Source organism: Diprion similis, chromosome 2, assembly GCF_021155765.1.
Source record: "Diprion similis isolate iyDipSimi1 chromosome 2, iyDipSimi1.1, whole genome shotgun sequence".
Taxonomy (NCBI): Eukaryota; Metazoa; Arthropoda; class Insecta; order Hymenoptera; family Diprionidae; genus Diprion; species Diprion similis.
In genome coordinates, this window is record NC_060106.1 from 21,429,523 (window position 1) to 21,452,592 (window position 23,070).

The 23,070-nt window shown below is 35.6% G+C and overlaps 5 protein-coding genes, 1 long non-coding RNA gene and 1 pseudogene across 7 annotated transcripts in view; 4 read left to right on the plus strand and 3 right to left on the minus strand.

The window, feature by feature from the left end:
- Positions 1-1,463, plus strand: part of LOC124414882 (phospholipid phosphatase 1-like) — a 33,155-nt gene extending 31,692 nt beyond the window's left edge. For both annotated transcript variants that reach the window (XM_046896020.1, XM_046896031.1), the window contains 3 exons: positions 8-234; positions 405-525; positions 606-1,463. In XM_046896020.1, coding sequence (XP_046751976.1) covers positions 8-234; positions 405-525; positions 606-974 — 717 coding nt within the window. In that variant the 3' untranslated portion in view covers positions 975-1,463. The remainder of the gene's footprint in view (positions 1-7; positions 235-404; positions 526-605) is intronic.
- Positions 1,464-1,889: 426 nt separating this feature from the next.
- On the plus strand, positions 1,890-3,361 carry LOC124415249. The gene is made up of 3 exons (XM_046896416.1): positions 1,890-2,215; positions 2,379-2,593; positions 3,057-3,361. Exons 1-3 carry the CDS (start codon positions 2,046-2,048, stop codon positions 3,080-3,082), a joined length of 411 nt encoding a protein of 136 aa, XP_046752372.1. The 5' UTR covers positions 1,890-2,045; the 3' UTR covers positions 3,083-3,361.
- Positions 3,362-3,464: 103 nt separating this feature from the next.
- On the minus strand, positions 3,465-7,716 carry LOC124414584 (atypical kinase COQ8B, mitochondrial). The gene is made up of 12 exons (XM_046895562.1): positions 7,493-7,716; positions 7,018-7,211; positions 6,043-6,615; positions 5,546-5,765; positions 5,299-5,423; positions 5,106-5,190; positions 4,922-5,037; positions 4,682-4,844; positions 4,372-4,574; positions 4,109-4,261; positions 3,920-4,020; positions 3,465-3,731 (listed from the first exon to the last, which is right to left on the minus strand). The coding sequence occupies exons 1-12, from the start codon at positions 7,506-7,508 to the stop codon at positions 3,557-3,559; spliced, it is 2,124 nt and encodes a 707-aa protein (XP_046751518.1). The 5' UTR covers positions 7,509-7,716; the 3' UTR covers positions 3,465-3,556.
- Positions 7,717-7,785: 69 nt separating this feature from the next.
- Positions 7,786-10,052, plus strand: LOC124414972 (annotated as a pseudogene).
- Positions 10,053-10,162: 110 nt separating this feature from the next.
- LOC124414433 (protein pigeon) lies at positions 10,163-15,049 on the minus strand. Its single transcript, XM_046895379.1, has 10 exons — positions 14,791-15,049; positions 14,324-14,463; positions 13,945-14,266; positions 13,427-13,689; positions 12,052-13,286; positions 11,563-11,907; positions 11,185-11,399; positions 10,776-10,979; positions 10,600-10,671; positions 10,163-10,479 (listed from the first exon to the last, which is right to left on the minus strand). The coding sequence occupies exons 1-10, from the start codon at positions 14,846-14,848 to the stop codon at positions 10,409-10,411; spliced, it is 2,925 nt and encodes a 974-aa protein (XP_046751335.1). The 5' UTR covers positions 14,849-15,049; the 3' UTR covers positions 10,163-10,408.
- A 210-nt stretch (positions 15,050-15,259) lies between these two features.
- Positions 15,260-18,544, plus strand: LOC124414866 (WD repeat-containing protein 89). Its single transcript, XM_046895977.1, has 8 exons — positions 15,260-15,282; positions 15,372-15,822; positions 15,902-16,128; positions 16,224-16,564; positions 16,830-16,958; positions 17,168-17,262; positions 17,348-17,450; positions 17,554-18,544. The coding sequence occupies exons 2-8, from the start codon at positions 15,638-15,640 to the stop codon at positions 17,707-17,709; spliced, it is 1,236 nt and encodes a 411-aa protein (XP_046751933.1). The 5' UTR covers positions 15,260-15,282; positions 15,372-15,637; the 3' UTR covers positions 17,710-18,544.
- Positions 18,545-20,921: 2,377 nt separating this feature from the next.
- On the minus strand, positions 20,922-23,018 carry LOC124415265. Its single transcript, XR_006930247.1, has 2 exons — positions 21,448-23,018; positions 20,922-21,410 (listed from the first exon to the last, which is right to left on the minus strand). It is a non-coding gene; the product is annotated as an uncharacterized LOC124415265 (long non-coding RNA).
- Between the last annotated feature and the right edge of the window lie 52 nt (positions 23,019-23,070).

The following is a 23,070-nucleotide window of genomic DNA, read 5'->3' on the forward strand; positions in this document are numbered from 1 at the left end:
TTATTAGATGTGGATAGCCGAATGGACCTGCCATAAACCGGACAGCTATAGGAGCTTGAGGCCAGGATGCGTCGGAACCAGAGGAAAGCAGATATGGACGTGGTATGGACATTACACGACAGCATGCGTCGCCATAACATGCATACTTGAGTTAGTCAAAACTCTTGTTGGTGCACCGAGGCCCCACTTTTTTGATACGTGTAAACCACGCGAGATGTACAATTGCACAGAAACGTAAGTCCCTGTTAAAAATTTTTATAAATACACCGAGGACGGTCGAATATGCTTTGGATACAATTTAATGGCTGCCTAACACTTGTCTCATATTTCAGTTCTTCAATACCTTATAATAAATAAGCAAGATTTCATTTGAAAAAATTAATGGAGTGGATTTTTTTTTACAGGTATGTCCAGTCTTACACATGCACAAATACGGAAAGCAGTGCCTGGGTTGTGTCTGATTCAAGCAAATCTTTTCCGTCTGGACACTCAATTCTGTCAATGTATACCTCGGTTTACATAATTGTAAGTTTGAATTTGTTATATCTCTTGACCTTTTCAAAAGTATGATGTGTTGGAGATAATTTTTGATATTTTTCTTACAGTATTACCTCCAAAACCGTCTGCCCAGTGGAACGTTAACCACCCTGTTCAAACCCTGGATGCAGTGCATGGTTCTTTGCTGGGGCATCGTCTGCTGTGTGACTAGATTAAGCGATCACAGACATCACTGGTGGGATGTCCTGGCTGGAATTATTATGGGAATCGCCGCTGGTTTTTACTGCGTCAAAGTGAATTGCAAGGAATTTGTTCTTAAAGACGATAGCTCTGATTGGGCTCATGGTGAATCTGTTGAAAACGGACACAACGGTTACGACAATAGACGGCATCAGAGCGTTAGGAAATTATTGAGTAATACCAGCGTAGAAAATCGCGAAATGGGTGACGTCGTCACACCTAGCTGGAAAGAATAAATTGACTTTCTCTCAATGTTCAGAAATTGAGAGATAGTTATGATTACCGAAATTATTGTTATCTTTGTTAAATGTGTGTAAATGGATGATTGTGTGTATTTAGTGAACTATGTGGCTTATACCCTACTTCAATATTTTATGATGAAAAACAAAGGATCACTTGCCCGCTTGAATTTTATAGAATGTACACTTTGTTATTGTGAATATCTTTGTTTTTCCGCAACATGGGTATAAGTTTCGACATCTATGTGTGGACCAATTACGTGTGATAGAATATTGATTTGAAATAATTCACTTGGTTTTCATTGGCGGACCTCGGATCATTCAAATTGAATTGAGTAAAATAACTCATAGATATCTGCAATCAATTAATTGTTATTCTTTACTCGTTAAAAAAATGCATCACACAGGTCGAATGATTTGTTGTAAATACTTGTATAGATTAATATTACGAAATAATTTATATTAGAATGTAATGTTATTTAAGTAATAAATATTTTGGTGACCAGTATTTTAAAACTTAGGGCAGTGGTGTACCACTCGAGGATATCATGTTATATAGCCCAAAAAATATGGGTATTATTTTATTGAATTGTACATATCATACAATATATATATATATACATATATATTGTATGTATTGTATATTATATATATATATATATATCATATCATATCATACAATATATATACATATATCAAATATATAATTGACGAAACACATATGACTATTTGTTCGTGTGCGAACAGCACAATATTTACGCTTCTTACTATGTCCTCCACTAATCTAGAGAGCTTAAAACTTAAATGATGTGTGATGTTTCGATAAAAATTTACCTTTATCCAAGTTCAGTATGAAGTTTGACATTTATAGTCGAATGTCAAATTACAAATTATATACTATAAACAGTTTCACTGTGTCTCTTCTGCTTCTTCATTGTTTTTATTATCGTTCGTGTCACACTTAGGAATTTATAGGTTTACACTATTCTTATCCAAACTGAACGGCATCCTGTGATGCTTTTCCAAAATATGCTCCAAATATTTATCTGAGTTGAGAATAATGCAAACATGACTACCAATCAGCCCAAACTTGCTGAGGAAAATGGAACTCATGTGAATTCCTGTTGGCCTAAAGATACGATATGTCAACTATGTAACTTATCCAAAATCGGTAGCAATCAAGTCCGACCAAATAGCTTGCGAGGATGCAAATGCAACGAGTTGTCATCATATTACAAGTATTGACTCACATTATTCCTCAAGCACTAAGGCTATAAACATATTCCGGAAATTTTCAATCACAACACTTTCTTTCTCATTGGAATCATATGATTTGCAGCAACGAAAAAATCAATTATGTGTATTTCTTATTTATTTCATGCGTCTTGAATACTTGTGAAGATTGCCAGATCCATCCAGATGTGTCCAATCTCCTATACTTGATCCCGATCCTCCGAAGGCAAACTTGGATGCCTACGTGGTAGCATCCTGTCATCCGCAGCTTTCAAAAATAAACAATACCGAGACACCAGGCTCCCCTAAAGTGGATATGTGCTCTCAGGAGGAAACAGTTCCAAAGGAAGTCACTTTCGAACCACCGCAAGGAATGGATGCCGGTTTGCTGATACTATAATCCTTGTTTCATAGTAATTTGAAGGTGATTCTTTGTCACCTCAATTGCGGTGAGTGAGCTTACATAATGAAAATTATTGTAGGACAATATCCAAGATCTCTTTTTTACCAATATTATCCAAATCGAAACAAGGGCTATACCTTTGATGTACTCCCACTACCTTTTTTGGAGAGCCTAAATTACAATCAAATGTCTGCCCTGTCCATTGAGAATGGAGATATGAAACAGGAATGGAAGGAATTTGTGTACAATTCACCAAACAAAAAATATCCGTCTGTACTCTATCCAGATGAAAAGTAAGTGATTTCAGATTTAGCTAAACTCTGGAGGTATTTCTTACAGCTACAGTTAAAGTTCTGACAAGACCGTATTCATATTTCACAAGATGGAACCTCTGATCGCATTTCATCAAGTCAAAATCAATTTTAATAATATCATGTATACAGATTCTGGCGTTGGAAAACATATTTAAGATACAAACCCGATGAAACGGGGAAAGATTTTCGGTACAAGATGCAAACGGGGCCAAAGTACGATAGCAAAGGACGTTTACCAATTACAGGAGAGGAGTTGCAGATATACCGAAATTTTCAAAAAATAAAGTTAAAATCAACAACTAATGTGAAGCATACGTTGAGAAACGGTAGCGGAAAACAGGAAAAATGAGCCCTGCGAACTGATTTCAAAGCAGTCTTACACAAATTCATATCTCCATTGATTTGGAAAAATGGAAGTTTGAGCCTAATGATAAAATGTTATGCAAATACCTGATCACAGACTCATTTTTAAGGTCATACTTGATTTGTACTACTTGCCTTCTTAAATGAAAAAATAATTAACACTCTTGCTCTAAATAGCATTAAACAAAAATAATTTATTGTTCTAATTATATTAGATTGAACATGTCACTCACACTGCTGAAAACTTATTCGACAAAGCATCTGAACTAGTCAAATTGATAATTTCTATATACCTCTTGGAATAAATCTCGACAGTTGATTTTTACGCTAAGTTTTGCACATAACAAAAATACTCCTGATAATTTTCGGTGCAGGCTATATATTTCTTCGGGCGGTGGACATAGCCTATGGTTGAGTATCGTAGGTATCAAGGCTTGAACTCTGCAATACAAAGATTGACAATCAAAGTGTACTCAGTGCAAAACTATTGCAGCGCAATCATTTGTAAAGATTCAAAATCATTGTTATCAACAAAAAAAGACATCTGTTAAACTATTGTTCTATTGAGACATTCATCATTGCCCATAAATATGCTACTGCGAGGAGTATATTTTAGGGATTCAGCCTACCTTTTTGTAACATCTTGACCACCAAAGTCAAAATACTCGTGCTTTTCGTCAAAAACTTGACCCAAAATCATGACTGTGTCAACATGAGCATCATCCATCACCTAAAATTGATAAACAAATGTAGAGTCAATTCAACAGTTAAGAAAGAAATAATTTTCAATTAATCAAATCAGTGAACTAATACAGTACTTTGGACTCATATCCAGTTAGAAATCCCATTTGACGGGACAATTGTAGAACCTTTTCCCGATCACCTTCGCTCGCACCTTTAATTATTTCAATATACTGGTCCATGAACCGTTTTTCGTAGGATCTGCACGCACCAAAATCTAATAATGTGAGCTGGAACAACATGTGGTTGTTGTCAATTCTAGACACATCAAATGTACCAACATGATCTAGACCAAATTTTTTCTCATCGGTTGAAATTTAATTCTTCAAAACTTTCATACCTGCTTAGTCTCAGGATTATAAAAGAAGTTTGCCCAGTTTGGATCTGTCTGCATGTACCGAAATTCAAATAATTCCAGTAGGCAAAGACGCATCACCATTTTGCATATATGTTCTCTAGTTTCGGAATCCATTTCTGCGCATTTGTCGACTGGTATACCATCAATTAATTCCGATGTGAAAATTTGTTTTGTGCTGAATTGGTCTGTGAAAGTAATTTCATTGTAGACAAAGGAAAGTGTATTACAAATAACGTGTATGTGTTTCCAACCACATCAAAGTCTTATGGTACTTTAGATCAACAAGTATTACCAACAACTTTTGGCACATAGTAATCTGAGTACGGAGATATTAAATCTCTGTATTTCCTTGTGCATTCAGCTTCCCTGACATAGTCTACTTCCCAAGCCAGCTCTCTTTTCGCTACCTCGACAACATTATCAATAAACATCCCTTCTGGAAATATGTTCCATATCTGAAACAAAAAAACAGCACCCCCTTAGTGGTGACGCGGCTCGATTAAGCCATTCTTAGAATTTACAACCTTCTTACCTTCAGTACGCTGACCAAATTGTCGATATCGCTTTGAATTCCTTCAGCTACGCCTGGGTACTGTATTTTCATAGCTACTGGAGTTCCATCCAGTAATACGGCATGGTGTACCTGACCTAAAAAATTTCTTGAATTAATGTTTTCCAAATAAAAGCAATTATTCAATCCTATATCATCACATTACCAATAGATGCAGCTGCAAACGGTTTATCCTCAAAGCTGGATAGTTTACTTCTCCAGTCCGAGCCGAGTTCATTGATCAATACTTTCTGAAATACACAGTATTTTTTGTTATTTCACATATAACATAACAGCTTTATTGGTCCGAACTCTTGTGCAGCAATCTTATTACATGTACATTTTACAAAAAAATATACCTCCACTTGCCATGTTGGCATGAAGTCTGCGCTCTGCCTCACTCTTTCAAAAGCTTTCTGTAATTCAGGACTTATAATGCTGTTATCCTGGATACTTAATATCTGGCCAATTTTTAGCCCAGCGCCTAAAAATGTACATGACTGTTAACATTTCGAGCAGATTTACAGTAACTCTGTACAACTGCCGGTTCTTTAACCATGATAGTGTAACAGTAGTATTCACTGCAATGAGGTAAAAAAAATTTACCTCTAACTTTGCACAATGTAGAAACGATCCGTTCCGTGTTGGCTTTTGTGAGGAACATGCCGTCCAAAGATTGTGAAACACTTTGGTTTTTTAATCCTAAAGTACGTCGCGTGTACTCAGCCATTGTTCCAATTCCAAGCCCTAAGCCCAAAGTTCCAAAACTAACCACACGCTGAAGTCTTGTAGATGGCACTTTTCGTTGACGTGCATTAGCTGAAAGCTGTTGAAGTAAAAATTAGATTGGGTAATTGTATATTCAATTTGTGAATTGCATATTCAGTTTGTGAATTCCTCGAATGTTTCCATTTTCAATTATTGTATCAAATGATATTACCTGATAAAATTAGGTCGAGCTTCACAGTATTTCTTTTGCTAACGCGAATTTATTTAGAGTTTACTGTATTCATTTGAATTGTTGTACTTTTCTTCGAATCTGATAATGACAAGTGGTAATGATAATTAGTGCATTCAATGATTTTGAGTGAAACTAAACTTACTGATTGCCTAGGCCTCACAGAAGGCATCACTTTGTGAACTTGTACGGTTGAATCATTTTTATTGTTCTCACTACTTTCATTGCTATCAATAATTTGTTTATTTAATGTATTTTCTTTACTATCCGTGATTGGGTCGCCTATTGTATTTCCTTCTGGCTTCTGCCGTCTGATTCTTTCTTCATGTTCTAATTCAAGTTTTCTCAGTAATTTTTTATCTTTATTAGACAGCTCTATTTTCGGTATATCTTCTCCCAACATGGCAATAGTTTCAATTTTTTCCTTTACACTTGCAAATTTCTTGGGTGAGACTGGCGTTTTTATCTGATCAAGAGTCTCAGTCTTTGCTTTGCTCGATGCGGATTTCTGAAAATCCGTAACACCCTCGTTATCATTGTTAGTTACAGAGACAGAGTCTGCCCGCTGACTTGAAGTACTTTTACTATCAGCTTTTTGCTGAACTGCATCACAAGATCCTGTAGCACTGCTTGCTCTGAATGTCACATATCGCGTTAAACCTGTGCCAAGCACAGACACACGTTCTACGGTCTCTTTCACACCGGCAGCCACATCATTCTAGAATAAAATAGATGTAATGATAACTGCGAGTATTTACAAGATCATGATGTGCAGTACTTTTATATTCACATGGGATAATGCGTAAAAACTTGAACCATTTCTTTATTGCAGTTCATGAATCATATGCACTCCGCTAGAAATAGTTTCAAAGATCGTAGGACCTAGTTCATGGAATTTTTTCTTATCCTGATGGAGCAACAAACAAATTGTGAGTCGTTATCTTCATTAACTATTAATTTTAACTATAAATTATTTAAAAGCTATGAATGAAAATGCAGGGCGAAAGTATTTCTTGGATATTCATATAAATGATAAGAAACTGCATTAGCTTAAAAGTGTACTGATATAATCAAATAAGAATGAGCACAACTATATCTGCTATATTCTTTTGGAACTTACAGGAACCTTACTTGGATCAATATTTTGCAGTCGTTTCCCCACTGCCTTGAGATTGTCTTCAGCTAAATTTCTGAGACTGGAATGAGTTACCGCCTGTTTGATACTATCTTCTTGGATTTTTAATACTGCATTAGCTACAGTTTGCGCTCCGCGGACTACGCCTAAAAAGTCTGAGATCCATGGTCGTGACATTGCTGTTAGATCGAAGGTTTGTCTTTATTAGAATAGAAATGACATTGTATTCAGCTTAGATCTAAATTCACTATAAAACTGAGAGCTCGATAAAAGCTAATTGATTGTTACAATGAATCTGAAACATTAAAAACATAATAAAATGCTGCTTCAACAGCTACAAGATATGACTTGAGAATAATTTCTTGAGGTTACTTTTAGCTCGAGAGCTTCGTAAATCACATTGAAATTCAAAATAATTAACGTTTTCTGTGTTTTTACGTAAAAAATATACAATGCTTACCGAAATTAACGTGCATGCAATAACACGTAAGTGGATCAACCGCTAAATCGAGTCGCAATGTTTACTACTGTATTTTTCTGATTGTTGCACTTGCACCACATTGGGTAATACTGAAAATAACCAAAGTTCGTGCTCATGCCCGTGGCATTGAGACTGAAACATAGACTTTAGGATGTTACGTAAGCATGGTTATGTGTCGTGGATCTATGATCCACGTGAAGTTGGATAAAAGGGTAGTTTTTCAGCTAATCGTGAAACCTTATATCACACATCAATTTTTATAACCTATTTATTTTGTGTATTTGAGATGAGCTATGAAAATGGCATCGAAATATGTGCCTGCACCCGAAAATATTCGACAACCCACGAAGGCACTTCTGTTACACAGGCATCGAGTAAAAATACGAAAATTGAAGGTTTACGTAGAATTAATTGCCACATCAACTTTTCTCTTGTCTCTATACAATTTTTCGCCTTCACAACACTTGATAATTTGCCTTTTCAAGCTTTTACACTCGTCCATACTTGTTAAAACACATAGGCAATATACGTTGCTGCCAGCATTCGAAGGAAGCTACTTCAAAAGTACAGAATCTTCATACTATCAAAAATACGAAAGGAACGAAGACGAACTGCCGTTGCCCTCGTTCGTTTGAATCGAAACATGACTCGAAACTTCATACAAAACATGAGAGAACGATGAAACATGATGAGAAACCTAAATGGTTGAACTGCTTCATGCAGGGGTGTCAGCAGGAAAGCTGCTTCAATGGGGAAATCGACTGTTAGTATTTACAGGGCTCAGCTTTTTTTTTGGTCTAGAGTGAATGCACTATTGGGATATACCTACTTTGCAAGAAAGCATCAATAGAACTTATATGTACTTTGTAGTGCCAATCAGGTATCCAAGTCTTAAAAAGCCATGTGTACCCGAACATGTTCGTCCCCGTCCACCTGTAAATTGGAACCGTAGACCCCCGCTATTCACACCACCTGAAATGCTGAGTAATCTGAAGCAAGGAATTAGGAACCCTTTCCAAGTGCTCTCCTCCTCTCTCGTTTCTTGAAATAATGCATTTTCGTAACAGTCCTAATAGATTTACTGGTCTAATAGATCACACGCAGAAGAAGAGAGATGCAAACACGATTGGACAGGCTAACGGACGAGCATCAGGCCTTTGCCTTTCCACCAGGCACCAGACCATTTCGTGACAATTACTATTTCATAGACCCTCCATTGAGTCTTGTGGAAAATTATGACATCATCCGTAGAGACATTCATATGCAGAAATTCGTTGAATGCTCCACCAGATCATCCCTTCTAGTCTTTAATCAAGAGAAGTACAAGTTCTTTAGAGAGCGGCTACCAATGCCTGAAAAACGTATATTGAATATACCTGGTAATAATTGGTAAGCATTAGGTGAATGGTGATGACTGTCCTAGTTTTGTTTTGTAAGTGGCTAGATGGATAAATTTTTTTTTTTCCCTAGTAACCACAACAATGGACTGACAGAAATGGGTGATCCAATTGTTCCACTCGATGCTCGGTAAATCATAGCAGAGTAAAGTTAAAATTCTGATTGGTTGGACTCGGTACCTCGAATTTTCACACCTGTTTCGTCAATTTTTTTTATACAGCAATATTTTTTTTTTATATACATAATGATTATACTAATAATCTCTATAGCTTTGAATCTGTGGTTATATTATGGGTTTTATTTCTATGAACACCCTGTATGGACCCATATTTTTGTGATGTGAAGTTGAGAATCATACCTCAATTGCTTCGTAAAATTCATACTACTGTCAAATAATTGAATTATACACCTTATAACTGGAATACAATTTATTGTTGTACAAAAATGATACAAAGTTTGAACGAAATTTGTTTATATCATCTAGGTCGCGCGCAGCTGTTTGGTTCAATGCTTTAAATCTAGTTTGAACCCACCATCATGAGAGACTAGAGACTAAGACATATTATCATGCTCATTTTGGTTGCAATTCACATTCAGATAAAAGTACTTGCAATGAAAAACTATCATCACTTACACGAATGTTAAAAATTTCAACAATGTCGCTGAAACCATAAATCCTTCATAGTAGGATTTTGTTTCATTTTCGAGATGATTAAGAAAAAGACGATTAAAAATACAGACCCAAAATTATTCTAAATACATGGAAATGTAGCTCTGTATTAAAAAATTATTGCACGATATCCCACCTTCGGAAACTTGTTAAACTAGCAGTACCACGTAATTAAAATTACTATATAAAATCATACCTTTAATCTAATGCACAACACACGGGATTGAACTATAATTTCTACATAAGATGTAGATTGTTAAAATCAAAAGTAGAAATCAACACTTATTTGCTACGTACTGAGAATTTTAGCACACCCTAGGTCTATCACAATACTGTATGGCAATATTTAAAGGATACAGGCGGAGTTTTTTTTTTAATCATACTTTTGCATTTGTTTGAAAATTGCGAAGAGATTCCGCAATTTTTTATACTTATAATAAATACGTCATAAAATCTGTAGAAATGAAGTATTCCCTGGAACATTTAAAGAAGCACGGATTTCCAGTACTGTGATTTTATCATGATTTTGTACGAACGTACCAGTTTAAGTTGCCAAACTGTTTGCTAGGGCAATAGTTAATACTTAGAATGATAAAATATTGCACCATTTATCTTTTTTTTTTTAAAATACGAATACTTTGCATAAACATGTATGAAAGCACAGTCAACTTTAAAAATAAGCCAAGAACTTATTTGAGCCATTGGTACGAGAATGATAATATATAAGTCAGAATATGTAACTAGATGCTTCATCCCATTAGGATACAATGGCACAGATATATTCTAGAATCAAAATTAAATCGCTATACATCTAGCAGTGGTCCTGATTATAGAAAATCTTCTGTTGACGTTACTGTTGCTTCTATCAGCAAACCAAAGTCTAGTTCTGTGAGACTAGCTGCAAAATCAAGATAAAGCATTAATAATAATAAAGATCAATGAGCTAATATTGATATTTTCAGTACCCTGTCTCGATACAGAAAAAAAATCTATTAATTAGGAATTATTCAAATCGTACCTTTTGCAGTCAGTAAATCGAGGAATGTATCAAGTGGTGAAAGTCGGTCTGCCGAAGGAAAAGCTGCTAATCCTAGAAAATAATCAGAGGTATTACTTGCGGTCATTGCTTCCTTCTGTTATTACTAGTTCTAGAATTCTAAACTAAAAACAAACATCAAATTGAATTTGACTTACCGTTATGATTGATATGATGCTGAGATATTCTTCCACGGCACTGGGAAAGTTCTCCAGATAATATGTTGGTAGCGTGTTCGCGAGCTCGTAACATCAAACTAACGGGATGTAACCACTGATTAAGCAGTCTTTTTGCTCTAGACCTCGGTAGTAAGGAAAGCAAGCCTAATTTTCTACAGACCCCATCTTTTGTGTCACCTGAATCTAGAGATATTCTTAGTAATATTACATACATAGTTGGTAAACTAAATAACAGAATGAATTATTGAGACTACGGATTTTCATAAACCAAAACGATGATATAAATTTTACATCTGACAACTCAGTCATCCCATGAAATTCCTTTTCTAGACTACAGAAATTCACTACGTACCAAATTCTTTGATGAATAGAATTCTAATTAACTTACCAGCCATGATTACTTTCATAACATCAACCTGTAGCTCAAATACATTTCTTTGTACATACTGTAAGAATGTTGGATATTTGAGACTGCGATATCCTAGGTAAGTAAAAAAAGATGTGAACCCTTGTGGTAATGGAAACGCAGTACTTTCAATGGCATAACGATAGCGTTCCATTAGGGTAAATAATAAAGAACGTCTGGCTTCATCCAACTGGTCACTATAACACGAATTCACAAAATTATTAAGTGGAAACTCTTGAATTTGTTACTAAAGATGCATAGAACATAGCAAAATTGTAATAGTTGCAATTTTAGAAAGAGAATTTCAGGTATAGAAAAAAAAATTGAACAAGAAAATTCAAAGCTTCCAAATGTTATTACATGAGAATAAATCCTCGTTCTTGTTCAGTTTTAGGGTCAACGCTGGAGGCTCGACAAAGCATTTGACACAGTGAACGTGAGGTTTCCAACTGAGCAGCTACGTGTCTAGTTGCCATTGCATGCAAGTGTAAGGGGGTACAGATTCCCTGCAATCGCATTGTCGATGTTTGCGTCCCGTGTCTCAAAAGATGCATCGAGAGCTCTCGCAAATTCACTGATACAACATGCTCTTGTTTCGAGGCCGTACAATTCTCCACCTCAATGAACGGCAAATTGGAATCTAACATCTTGTTATTCCCTCGACACCCCATTAACTCTCCTAAAGAAGCTGCTGTCACTGCTAATCTGCAAATATATCATGGTAATTCATTACGGTACATCCAACGAACTTGGTTCTATTTTACAGTAAACATAGGAAATTTTTATAACGTATGACTTGTACAAAGCAGTTTAGCTGGTGATCAAATCAAAATCTTTTTGTTGGCTCACCCTCCACTAGGCGACATTGGCGTGCTAGATCTAGATAGAGCTTCTGGCTGATAACAGGCCAAGGAGACCATAAGCTTTTCGGCGACTTGGCTTGGTTTGAATCTTGGTTTATCGCTATTACATTTGCCCAGCTGATCCCACAATTGGGTCCATAGATCGTTGCAGTAGGGGACTAGTCGTTGTTGTGGGGACAACAGCATAACGGAAGTATTCCACAATTTTTCATGGCTAAGGGTGATGGTTAGATCATTCACTTTGATTTCAGTTTTTGAGTTATTTTGCACTGTAGTAAACGGCAGTAACGATATTAGTTGCTGCGCATCTGCAGGCAAATTTTTTTGCACTGCTGCGTATGATCCAGAAATGAGAATTTCTTCCAAAAGTCGTGCAACACTCAATAGTCTAGGCTTCTCAGCTATGATGGAAATTAGTTCTACAACTACATCAGGATCATTTCGATGAATCAGGAAGTAGTGAAGAATGCCAAGTCGCACTTCGACAGATGTTTCTTTACGAAATACATCAATCAAGAAGTCTGTGGGTATTGTCAATGGCACAAGGTCCAATGTTGGAAGATCTACAGTCAATGGATTAGAAATTGAATTCATCAAACCGCCAGAACTGTCCGACTTTGCAGAATTAGCAGTTTTTGTGTTAGTATTTGTACGACTCTCGCTAGCTTTCATACTCCGAGGCCTTTCACTATTATTGCTATTATTACTATTACTATTAGCTGCAATACAATTCTTGCTCAGGTCTAGCAAAGGTACTAGATAGGAAGACTGTAGTGGCACGCAAGTTAGTGGACCAGATAGAATATGACAACATGGTTCATGCGTCACACCAATCTCCAACAAGTGTGTGAAGGATCCTTGTACAAATACGACCATGTGATGATCGCCATATATAGCAAAGGTTGGTCTCATCAACTTGGCACGTACCCAAGGTATCCCTGGTACGACGCAATGGATTACACAGCTATGATGGAGAACAGTAACGGAGTATGCAAAATGTACCGTATTAAGATCGGAGAGACAGCTGTTCTCTATTGGGTCTTGCACCTGATTTTCAGGGCGATAGAGATAATGATGGCATATGCATACCATCCCTCTTGGGTCTGACACAACAATTAAGTCCAACGAACAGTCATGAACTCTTAAGGGAATCACATCATCCTCATAAGTTCCACAGTGATCGGAACCAGGCAGCTGAGGTAGATTCAATGGTATGTTTAACTGAAACCAAGCAAAAGAAAATTTAAAGCCATAGTAGCAAATGGAAAAATACTTCCCTCTAAAATTTCCAATAACATTAAAACAATCCGGATGGGAATCCGGATTCAAGCAGTTGTTGGAGCAAAGAAAATTCAACTTACAACTGTTTCATGAGGTAGATCATCATGGAACTGGAGACCACTCAGTGTGGGGTATGACCCAGGTGTTTTTGGTTGGCTATTGCTAGCTTCTTCTGTAACTAAGCTTGTGGTGGATCTGCGATGATGTATATGATATAATACTTGATTTACAGAGTCCCATTGAGCCCAGATAAATGTCCGGACCAAAGATTCTGATTTCAGTTCCTTTATTGAATTAGCTTCTTCGTCGGATATGTCAAAGTAAGTTGTGTATAACATCACAGCTGTGTGCAAAAATAAGTCAAGAAATTGACGGACTTGGTTTTCAGCAAAAAATTGGTTGTGTTTTGGCAAGTGCTTAAACATATATCGTGTTCAATTTCAGTTGCTCAATCGATGGCAGCCAGTTAGGAGAGGAAAAAAACCAGCATGTGTTAGCATGAAATTTTGATGACTGGTGATAATTGCAGTGGTAGCAGTAGAAGCAGGTACGCTTTATACTATCCTACTGAATAAAATCCACTTAGATTGAAACTTACATTCCTGATGGATGAGGACTAGGAACTTGTCGGAATCTCTCTGTGGGCGTTGCTTGTAAAGAAATTGAATCCGCACCTGCTTACTTCTCTCCAGCTCTAAATTGTGAAGATCTTTAGCACCCGAACAAAGCTCTACGACGTAAACTCGATATACCTCCAAGGCTTCATGCAACTGTGGCATTTCATTTTCTACTCCAGAGTCAGTTAGCAATGTTTTATCAGCCACCGTGGAGCCAGACTTGGTAACAAAGCCAAGCAGTGTATGACATTGATTTATTGTAGCTTGAACGATGTTCAGTACTTGGGAGAACTCGTGCAAAACCTAAGGAAATAAGCCAAGATTGGGATATATACATAAGATAGAAATGGAATACTTTACCTGTAAGTTGTCCTTTGCCCTATCGTAATGTCCAATTACGGAATATGATCGCATTGTTTCATCTTCGGCACAACTTTCTTCTATCCAACCAACTAATAATGATCCGTCTTTCTCTTGTCCCAATAGCTTCCATTGTTCAGCTGAAATGCATAACGTGAGAAAATCATTAAATACGAGATAAGTGGTCATCTGTAATATTGTATTGTTCAGCTGGCATCGCAATCAAATTTCGTAAATAAAACCGCGATTGCGCGCGCAGTACGCATATCAGTTAGATAACATAAAAAAATACATTGATAATTTGTGTTTGTCAAATATGGATCAACAGTTGGTACTAATTATAAGCACAAATCAATGTTCGAATTTTTTCGAGATATAGAGGAATATGGTCTCTACATATTTTATCGCGATGATTTCCAATACGCCAAACGTCAAATTGATAACGTTAATATGTGCACATGTATTACCTTTAACACCCCTGTCATGTAAAGACGAACAAAGCTTTGCAGCCAGATTGTCCGCCATACCGGTGGACAGTAAATTTTTTAATCAGTACAATTATTCGATCGTTTCTTGCTTTCTTTACTGTTATCACAGGTCGACTCTGATAATTATCTGTATTTCTATAAAGATAATACAAGAAACGAGCAAGAAATGGGAAGTAATCGAGGGGGCGATACTTGTTCGATCATCGATGTCATATGTATACACTCTGCTAATCATAGATAGAGTCTAACCGAATGGTCCAATCGGCCTCGTCTGTATCAGAGTTTCTATGACGTACGTCACCAACAGCTGGCGCTGGTGCTCTAGTAATAAGTAAAGTGAGGGAAAATAAGGATAGAGATTTTGATTCGAAAAGTATAATAAAAACAACTTGTCTTCTTTTCGTTCTATGCTTCACATCCAATATTGAGAAAGTAGAAAATGTAGTTTTCATTACTGGATTGAAGAATACGGTAATCAATGACAATGACTATTAGGTTCAGTAGGTTTAAGCTTGCACACGCGCTAACTTTATTTTTTAGCATTGCATCCATTTTTTCAGTTTCCGATTATTCCTGAAAAATACATTCAGTGCGCATGCCCGATGAAGTGACGCATAAAACGCGCCGAATCCTACCACGTGCAGCGAATTAGCTGTTTTCTCGATTTTTGAAAGAACACTGAAACAAGATAATATAACCTAATTTTATAACCTATTCTATAGTTATCATTAGTTTTACTTCGGTGAGGTGTTTTGATTCTGGATATATAATAACTGTTTATGTTTCTGACATTATATCACATTCTCGAATTGAACCATATTCTGAGATGTCCGAGATACTTGAATCCTTGGAACATTTGTCTGTGAAACACACCGACGACACTTCAATTAATGGATCAAATCGCCGGGAAGACGATGCAGGAAATGTGCAAGACAAGTTTGATTTCGTACTTGCTGCAGAAGAGGCAGTATCTTTGGATAAGAACTACATCCTCCAGGTTTGCGCCACAAGGTATATATATGCATTTAGTTGTTATGGTGTACGACGAGTGGCATTTTTCGATGCGAGTAATTTGTTCTCTACATTACAGCGGTCCAGAATTCAAGATAGGAACTGCGCTTTCCGATTATTCCTGCAATGTTTATGCAGTGGGTGAAACGTTAAGTAATATTGCGACACTTGATGACAATAAAGCCTCAATAATTGGCATCAGGTTTAGTCCCATGCATCACAATTTGTTGTATTGCGCCTCCAGTAATGGATCTATTATGCTGTATGATTTACGCTCCAAAGGAAGAATGGTGACGCACTTTAAAGGTGACTTCAAGGATTTCTTAGGGAAAACTTAGTCGGACCCATAAGTAATCCATGGATGGTTTCTCATTATTTTCAAATTTCTTGGATGATTGTAGCCGATGAACGGGAAGATAATGGAAAGATAAAAAGTCTTGCAAGTTTTGACATATGCCAAGATGAACGAGTCATGGCTGGAGGCACAGAGTTAGTTGAGGGTGACGTGTTCATATTGTTCTGGGACACTAGATATCCCACAAGTAAAACACAAGGAAAAAAAACTTTGCTTGGTGGATATTGGCAGTCTCATACAGATGATATAACCACCCTTGCATTTCATCCTAGCAGAAGAGATTTACTAGCCTCCGGTAGTACTGATGGTCTTATCAACATTTTTGACTTAACGCAACCTAATGAAGACATGGCACTCACACATTCCCTTAATACCGAATCATCTGTGGTGAGTTTTTTTTTTATGGTTGTAGCGATCGGTTTTGGTAGGGCGTTAATGTATCTAATCAGCTGCTTTAACATTTATCAGTTGTCTACATCATCTTGTAATAGTGAATTTTGAACATTGAAAGAATTATTTGGCTGATCCAAGGATTTACGTTGCTTAAAAACTTGGTACATTTTAGCAAAGGGAATCTTCTATGATACAGAACTGGAGATGTTGAATTTTACGTGACAAAATCTCTTTCTTTTTCCACAAATTTCAACCAAAGGACAGACTAGGGTGGCTGGGTGAAGAAAAACTGTGGTGTGGAACGCACACCAATGCCCTTCAACTTTGGGACTGCGAAGGTGCTGCTCCTTATGCAAAATTTGAGCGAGAAGAACTAGCAACTTGTCAGGTAGATTTCATTTCTTGTTGTAGACTTGACTGAGAAATTTGCACATCTTGTTAAGCAACAAATTTACCATGTTATACTTTATACATTGGCATAAATCTTCCATCGCATACGTTTTTGAAACATTGGGAAGTTCAAATCACGTAGATGATATTGTATGTTACTGATTAAATTTTATCCCGAAACAATGCTTTTATTGAAACTCAACTCAGAGTGAAGATCCGGAAAATTGTTACATTGTGAGAATGCACAGCGAGTCTCTGACAGGCAATAATTTTCTGCTAGCTGGTTGCAGTTCTACTAAACGGTAAGAAGTAAAATAATATCCAATAAAATAGTCACCAACTAGTTACACAGTTCTTAGTCTATTCAGTTTTTAATTTTACATTCAGAGAGAGCTTAAGATGTCTTACGGTCGGAGAGAATAAATTAAAAACGTGCTGCATGATGTCAGAGAATAAACAAATCGTTCGAGACAGCTGGTTCGATGAAAAGGTAACACGATTATGTAAATCATATTTCAGTACATTTTAGTATCCTTGTGATGTGCTCGAAAACAAATATCATAAGTGAATCAATACACCTTTCTCTTCGATAGAACAATTACTTAGTGACCGGTGGTGAAAGTGGTATCGTTAGCATCTGGAAAAAAGAGGAATCTGCGTCGTCTCGATCAAATTCCAATAATCGATTGCAACCCAAAATAAACAAATTTAAAGGACGAGACAAGCCTCATAAGGCAAAACCGTACTGAAGTTATATATCTCATAATCCTTGATAAAATTTAAATTGTGCACAATGGCATTAGAAGTGAATCATTCTCTGAGCATGTAAGTTTTAAATGGATTTTGTATTGAATATTGAATGAATAAATATAGTTTTTCACACAACTATTATTGTCTTTTGATGTAGTAACTGCATCCTGCAGTTCTACACAGACAGAACAGTCTTATAACATGGAGGAACCAAAAGAAAGAAGTTTTAACTGACGGACAAATCGTTTGTATATTATGCTTATTATTATTTATTATCCTCACGTTCTCCTTTATTACAATAACAATTGTATGTACATTTACAATAAATAGGTATGATTTCCCTAGTTGGCTGTTTATTCGATGATGAATGATTCGATAACGTAGCATAGTAAGTTAATTAGTAACTACAGTAAGAAATGCAAATGAGTTAAGGCGTATGAGACGACAGAATGGGGAAGTCAACCAACCAATTTCATTTAGTGAACGGTATGGCTTCACAAGTTATTGGTAGCATAGGCTCGATTCTAGTCTTACAAGTCGGAGTATCGCAGTAAACAGTAAACAGGTAAAACTCAGTACTCCAAATAGCAGTCAAAATGGTTACAACATGTACCCGCTTTGTATTACTGAAAGCTCAAGTTTGGAAACAGAGTTTCCTCGCTATGCAACACATGCGGTCTTCAATAATGTTGCTTGCTTGATCTGTAATCATTTTGGTATTCAGCACTTCTTCCTAAGTTACATAATATGTATACTCTCCGGTATCTTCAATACTGAATTACCTTACTAGCCACTATTATTTTATTTATTTATACATAATTCAACAAGGATAAAGTTTTAAAAACGGTTTTGTAATAACAGGTATATACCTAATTAATATATGTAGATTCGGTACAAAAAACAAATATCTGCGTGTCGCGAGTAAACATTAACATCTCGCACAAACAGTTTTCTGATGAAATTTAGTAGTAGTAGACGTCGTCGTAGTACTATTAGTAATAGTTTAGAAGTGGTAATAGCGTAGTAGTGGAGTAGTAGCAATAGTCATAATAGTAGTAGCATTATTATTACAATTAATCATTTTTTTTTCGAATAAAATCGTGATGGTAAACTTACGTCTAACAGTTTCTACAAAATCATCTGGTTGAATGGCTTGAATCAAAATACGATGTTATAAAATAGACAAATATTATGTATAAGTATGTGTATATGTAAATACGATAATAAAATATAATTATTAATATAGTGGCGCTGATTAATACAGCCAGTATCACAATAATAATAGTAAATATGTAGTTGAATGCAAATTTAGAGCGGGTTATTAGGGCGTAAACATGCGGAAATACTCTTGCCTGGTTTGCATAACGCAAAATTTTGGATATTGAAGCTAATTCCCAAATTTTCTGTAATATCAAGAGTTTGTGACTTGAGCTCTCGTTTTCTAACTCAAGCGCTAAATAAACCAGGCATTACCACTTACAAGGAAATATGGTGCAGTGTGTAAATTTTAGCAACAAGAAGTCAATAAAAAAAAACAGAGTGTGCCGTGCAAGTAAATCAGTAGGCATGGATTAAAAAATTCTTATCCCTTCAGTAATTGATTGGGTCCGTCAAATCGTGATGAAGATTAATAGCCTGAAACATGATGTAAGTGCCACTTTAAGCCAGATGTTATAAACAATAAACACTCTTCATTGAGTTAAAGATTGAAAAAACAAGCATAGGCTCCTGGGCTGATGGTTTTTATGTTACACATTTGTGTTACGTTATAGTTGCATGAAGCTAAACATTAACGGATTCTTCTGGACAAAAAATATATGAATGAAATAATTGAATAGATTGGAAAATAATCAATTTGTTAAATTTAAGTACAGTATTGATCACTGTTGAATGTTCAGTGCTTCTTAAATATTGATACCGTGGTGAGCCAAGGTACTTGCAATCTTTCATATAATTAATAGGTTTACAAAAATGATTACAAGTACATCGATGGGTACATCACAATATTGACACTTTAGTAGAACTTAATAGTTTTCCGATAACATGAGCCAGTCCTTTTTTTCACAATAATTTATAACAGTGTCTCTACATAAAACATGAGAAAAATAATCTCACGTTTAGCTGTAATAAACTTCGATTTAACATTCATGAAGTATAAGTTCTCGCAACAGTAAATGATCAATTTTGAAATCTTAAATAATCAGGAACGTGTGTAGAGAGCAATTCTGGGTTCGGTCGACATAATATCAGTCAGTCGCTGTTTTTCAAAGTAGTATGCAAATAGAAACTGTCTAAATAAAGATAATTTGCATGCAAGTTAGATGAAAACGATATATCTTATTTGTCAAGTTTTGGGTGTTGAGCCCACTTACACTACTTCATTTGCGCCCAAAATATTCTTTCGCTATTGTCCAGAGAAAATGTTGACTATACAACAATTACAAGCTGTTCGATGAATGAGAATACGGAGAGTTCAAAAATAGATTCCACGCTGTTCGCAAAACAAAAAAACGGTTCGCAAATTGCCAAAACATAGTGCCACGTTCTTATATGCTACAAAGAAGAGCAAAAAGAGAATATGTGTAAAAGATTAGCTGGTATCGAACAGTGTCAGCAGGGGAAAGGACTACTCCAATAACAGAGAGTTTTCAATTCTTTGCTTATGACTCGAAACTTGAGTGAAAACACGATTAAAAAAGAAAACTAATATGTTTGAGAGGTAGTTTCAGCTCCGAAAATTGCTTAATTCGCGGATTATTTTTCAACACATATTCTTAGCTCCATCAACAAAATATTAAGAAGTAGGTCCCATATTTCAAGATTATATGAAGAGCGTTCATTTTGCATGTTGATGGCAATTAGCGACATTATACTAAGGCAAGTAAAATAAATACTCAAGCCACCTCGAAGCATATATCTTTTTGACCAGTGTAATGTTAGTTATGATTGCCATCAAATAATTGTAATCAATTCATTGTTGAATTCCGCGATTATATTTTAATAAACTGACACGTTCTTTTTCTCTCGCCCTCCTCGATTACTGTGGAAAATTATTGAGATTCCATACCAAACTACTAGATAAGTTGGAAAACGAAACTACCACATCTTAACTTCTGGCATCAATTGTCTCTAGACAAATTATCAAATATCATTATTGAAAAATACAGACTGTTAAGCCAGATACTTAAAAAGAATTGAACTTTGAATGCGATTGTTGATTGTATGAATTCTCACTCCATAAGCAATATTTATTGCACTTTGGTTGCTTCATGGATCAGTGTAAATCAATTGTGAATGCTAACTCTGTGAAGGATTTTTCGGTTTAGATATTCTTGATCAACTGAAATGGCTAAGCCCCAGTCTCGGTATGCATATAAATTCAGGATGTTGAGCAGGTTTGAAAACATGCGGAAATTGAAAATCTCTCAGGCTTCGATTTTACAGAACAACATCAGAATATTTTTTAAAATAACTGAAACTGACTGGACTTGTCGAATTTCGGAAGAAATTTATATTACTTGTGCGTTAGTTGTCTTGGAAATTGCTCATGATTTCTGTATTTTCTTACTTTTTCTTCATTTAATCTACCATTCGTTTTGTCAAAACGGTAGAATAGATACTTCATTCGGTGTTTTGTTTCGTTTTTGTTAGTTTCTACGTTAGACTTCAAAAAACAGCAAATTCTTAGGTTTTTTTATATCTGTCCATTTCTAGATATCGTGGCTGTTGTTCAAAACTTATCGGTCCAATTGTTTCATTAATTACAAATGTAATTTATGGAACTCGACAACATTTAATTTAGCGGAATCTTTTTCACGTAACATTGGTCTTGTTTTTAGTGAATCTTTACCGTCAATACCTTTTTACATTTCCTGCTTTGTACCATATCAGAATTCGAATATACCAAGGGTATTTTACTGTAAGAACGTATAATACAGCGTGCATGAAATTTTTTTGGTCGAAAGAAAAGAAAAGTTTATTTCACTTGGGTAATGACTATGAAACACGATTCTTTAATCTGGAAATGGGTCAAAGTTATGATCTGTTAAACCTGGAATTCTGAGGGAATTCAAACTTTCCCGATCACTGAACACCCTGATATTGCATAGCCATTGTCATGATATTAAACGTCATAGTTCTAAACTCAACTACGTTGCTACCAGCTAACAATTATTAGTTGTATTAACACTCCGTATAAACCTGCATGACCAAAATTATCCAACATTGAATTACACTTGTACACTTGTAGTATTCTAGACATTGCGCCTGATACAATCATACCTTTACAGTCTATTGTCACCACGATTGATTGAGAAGAGATAGTTGCTAATATTACTTAAGTTTCTTTGTCTTATCCTATCAATAATAATTATCTGATGCAGTGTAACGCCGATCAATCAACAGTTAGTAGCTACAGTCAACATTTCCGTTAACAGCCACTTGATAATATTTAAACCAGGTTGATCGACTGTTTCACTCATATTCCAGAAAGATGTTGCCAAAACATTTCAACGAGTTTCGATTACCTGGAGTAAAATAAATACCGATAAATATTTGGCTTTTCGAAAATTTTTCAAGGATTTGTCATAATATTTACAAATTGGGATTCGCTTATCCACGAATAAGTCCATTCATTCATCTGTCTGGAATGAATTGATCGAACAACACTTTTATATCACTAACGAAGAACATTCTCTTTGGCAAATAAGCCTGAGAACAGTAACAGGACATAAGTTACCACAAACCGTTTCATCGAACCTTAGTTTCAATTTTGTTTATATAATAATTTTTTTTTTTTTATTATAACGAGTAGCGAAGGAATGATTCCATTTTCATAACAATAATACTCATCATCGAAAAGTTAGTAAACAAGTGAAAATGATGAAAGAGAAATGAAAGAATGTATGTTTCATTAGTTAGTAAAAAGGGAATGTTTGTTAATGATGGAAGTAGTCATTTATAAAATAAATGCGTAACGTTTGTACGTTGTGTACGCTAATACTTTTTTAAGTTATACATATAGGATATAAAATGCAGCAAGAAAATATATCGAAAAAAGATCCAATTTCACGTTCATTATTAGTAGACATAACTTTAATAGCTAGAAATTGGCATGCTGCGATCAATTGGCACTCGCGTGGTAGTTTTCCGTTTCTGAGTCGTATAAAGAAACAAACGCGGACCAATGCGAGGCATAACAAATCTGCCTCTAGAAGTCTTATAATCTATTAAAATATTTAAACGTTACGGTATAAGAATACCTACCATAAGAATATATATAATATGTATATATATATATATATTTATATATATATATATATATTTATATATATATATATATATATATGTGTGTGTGTGTA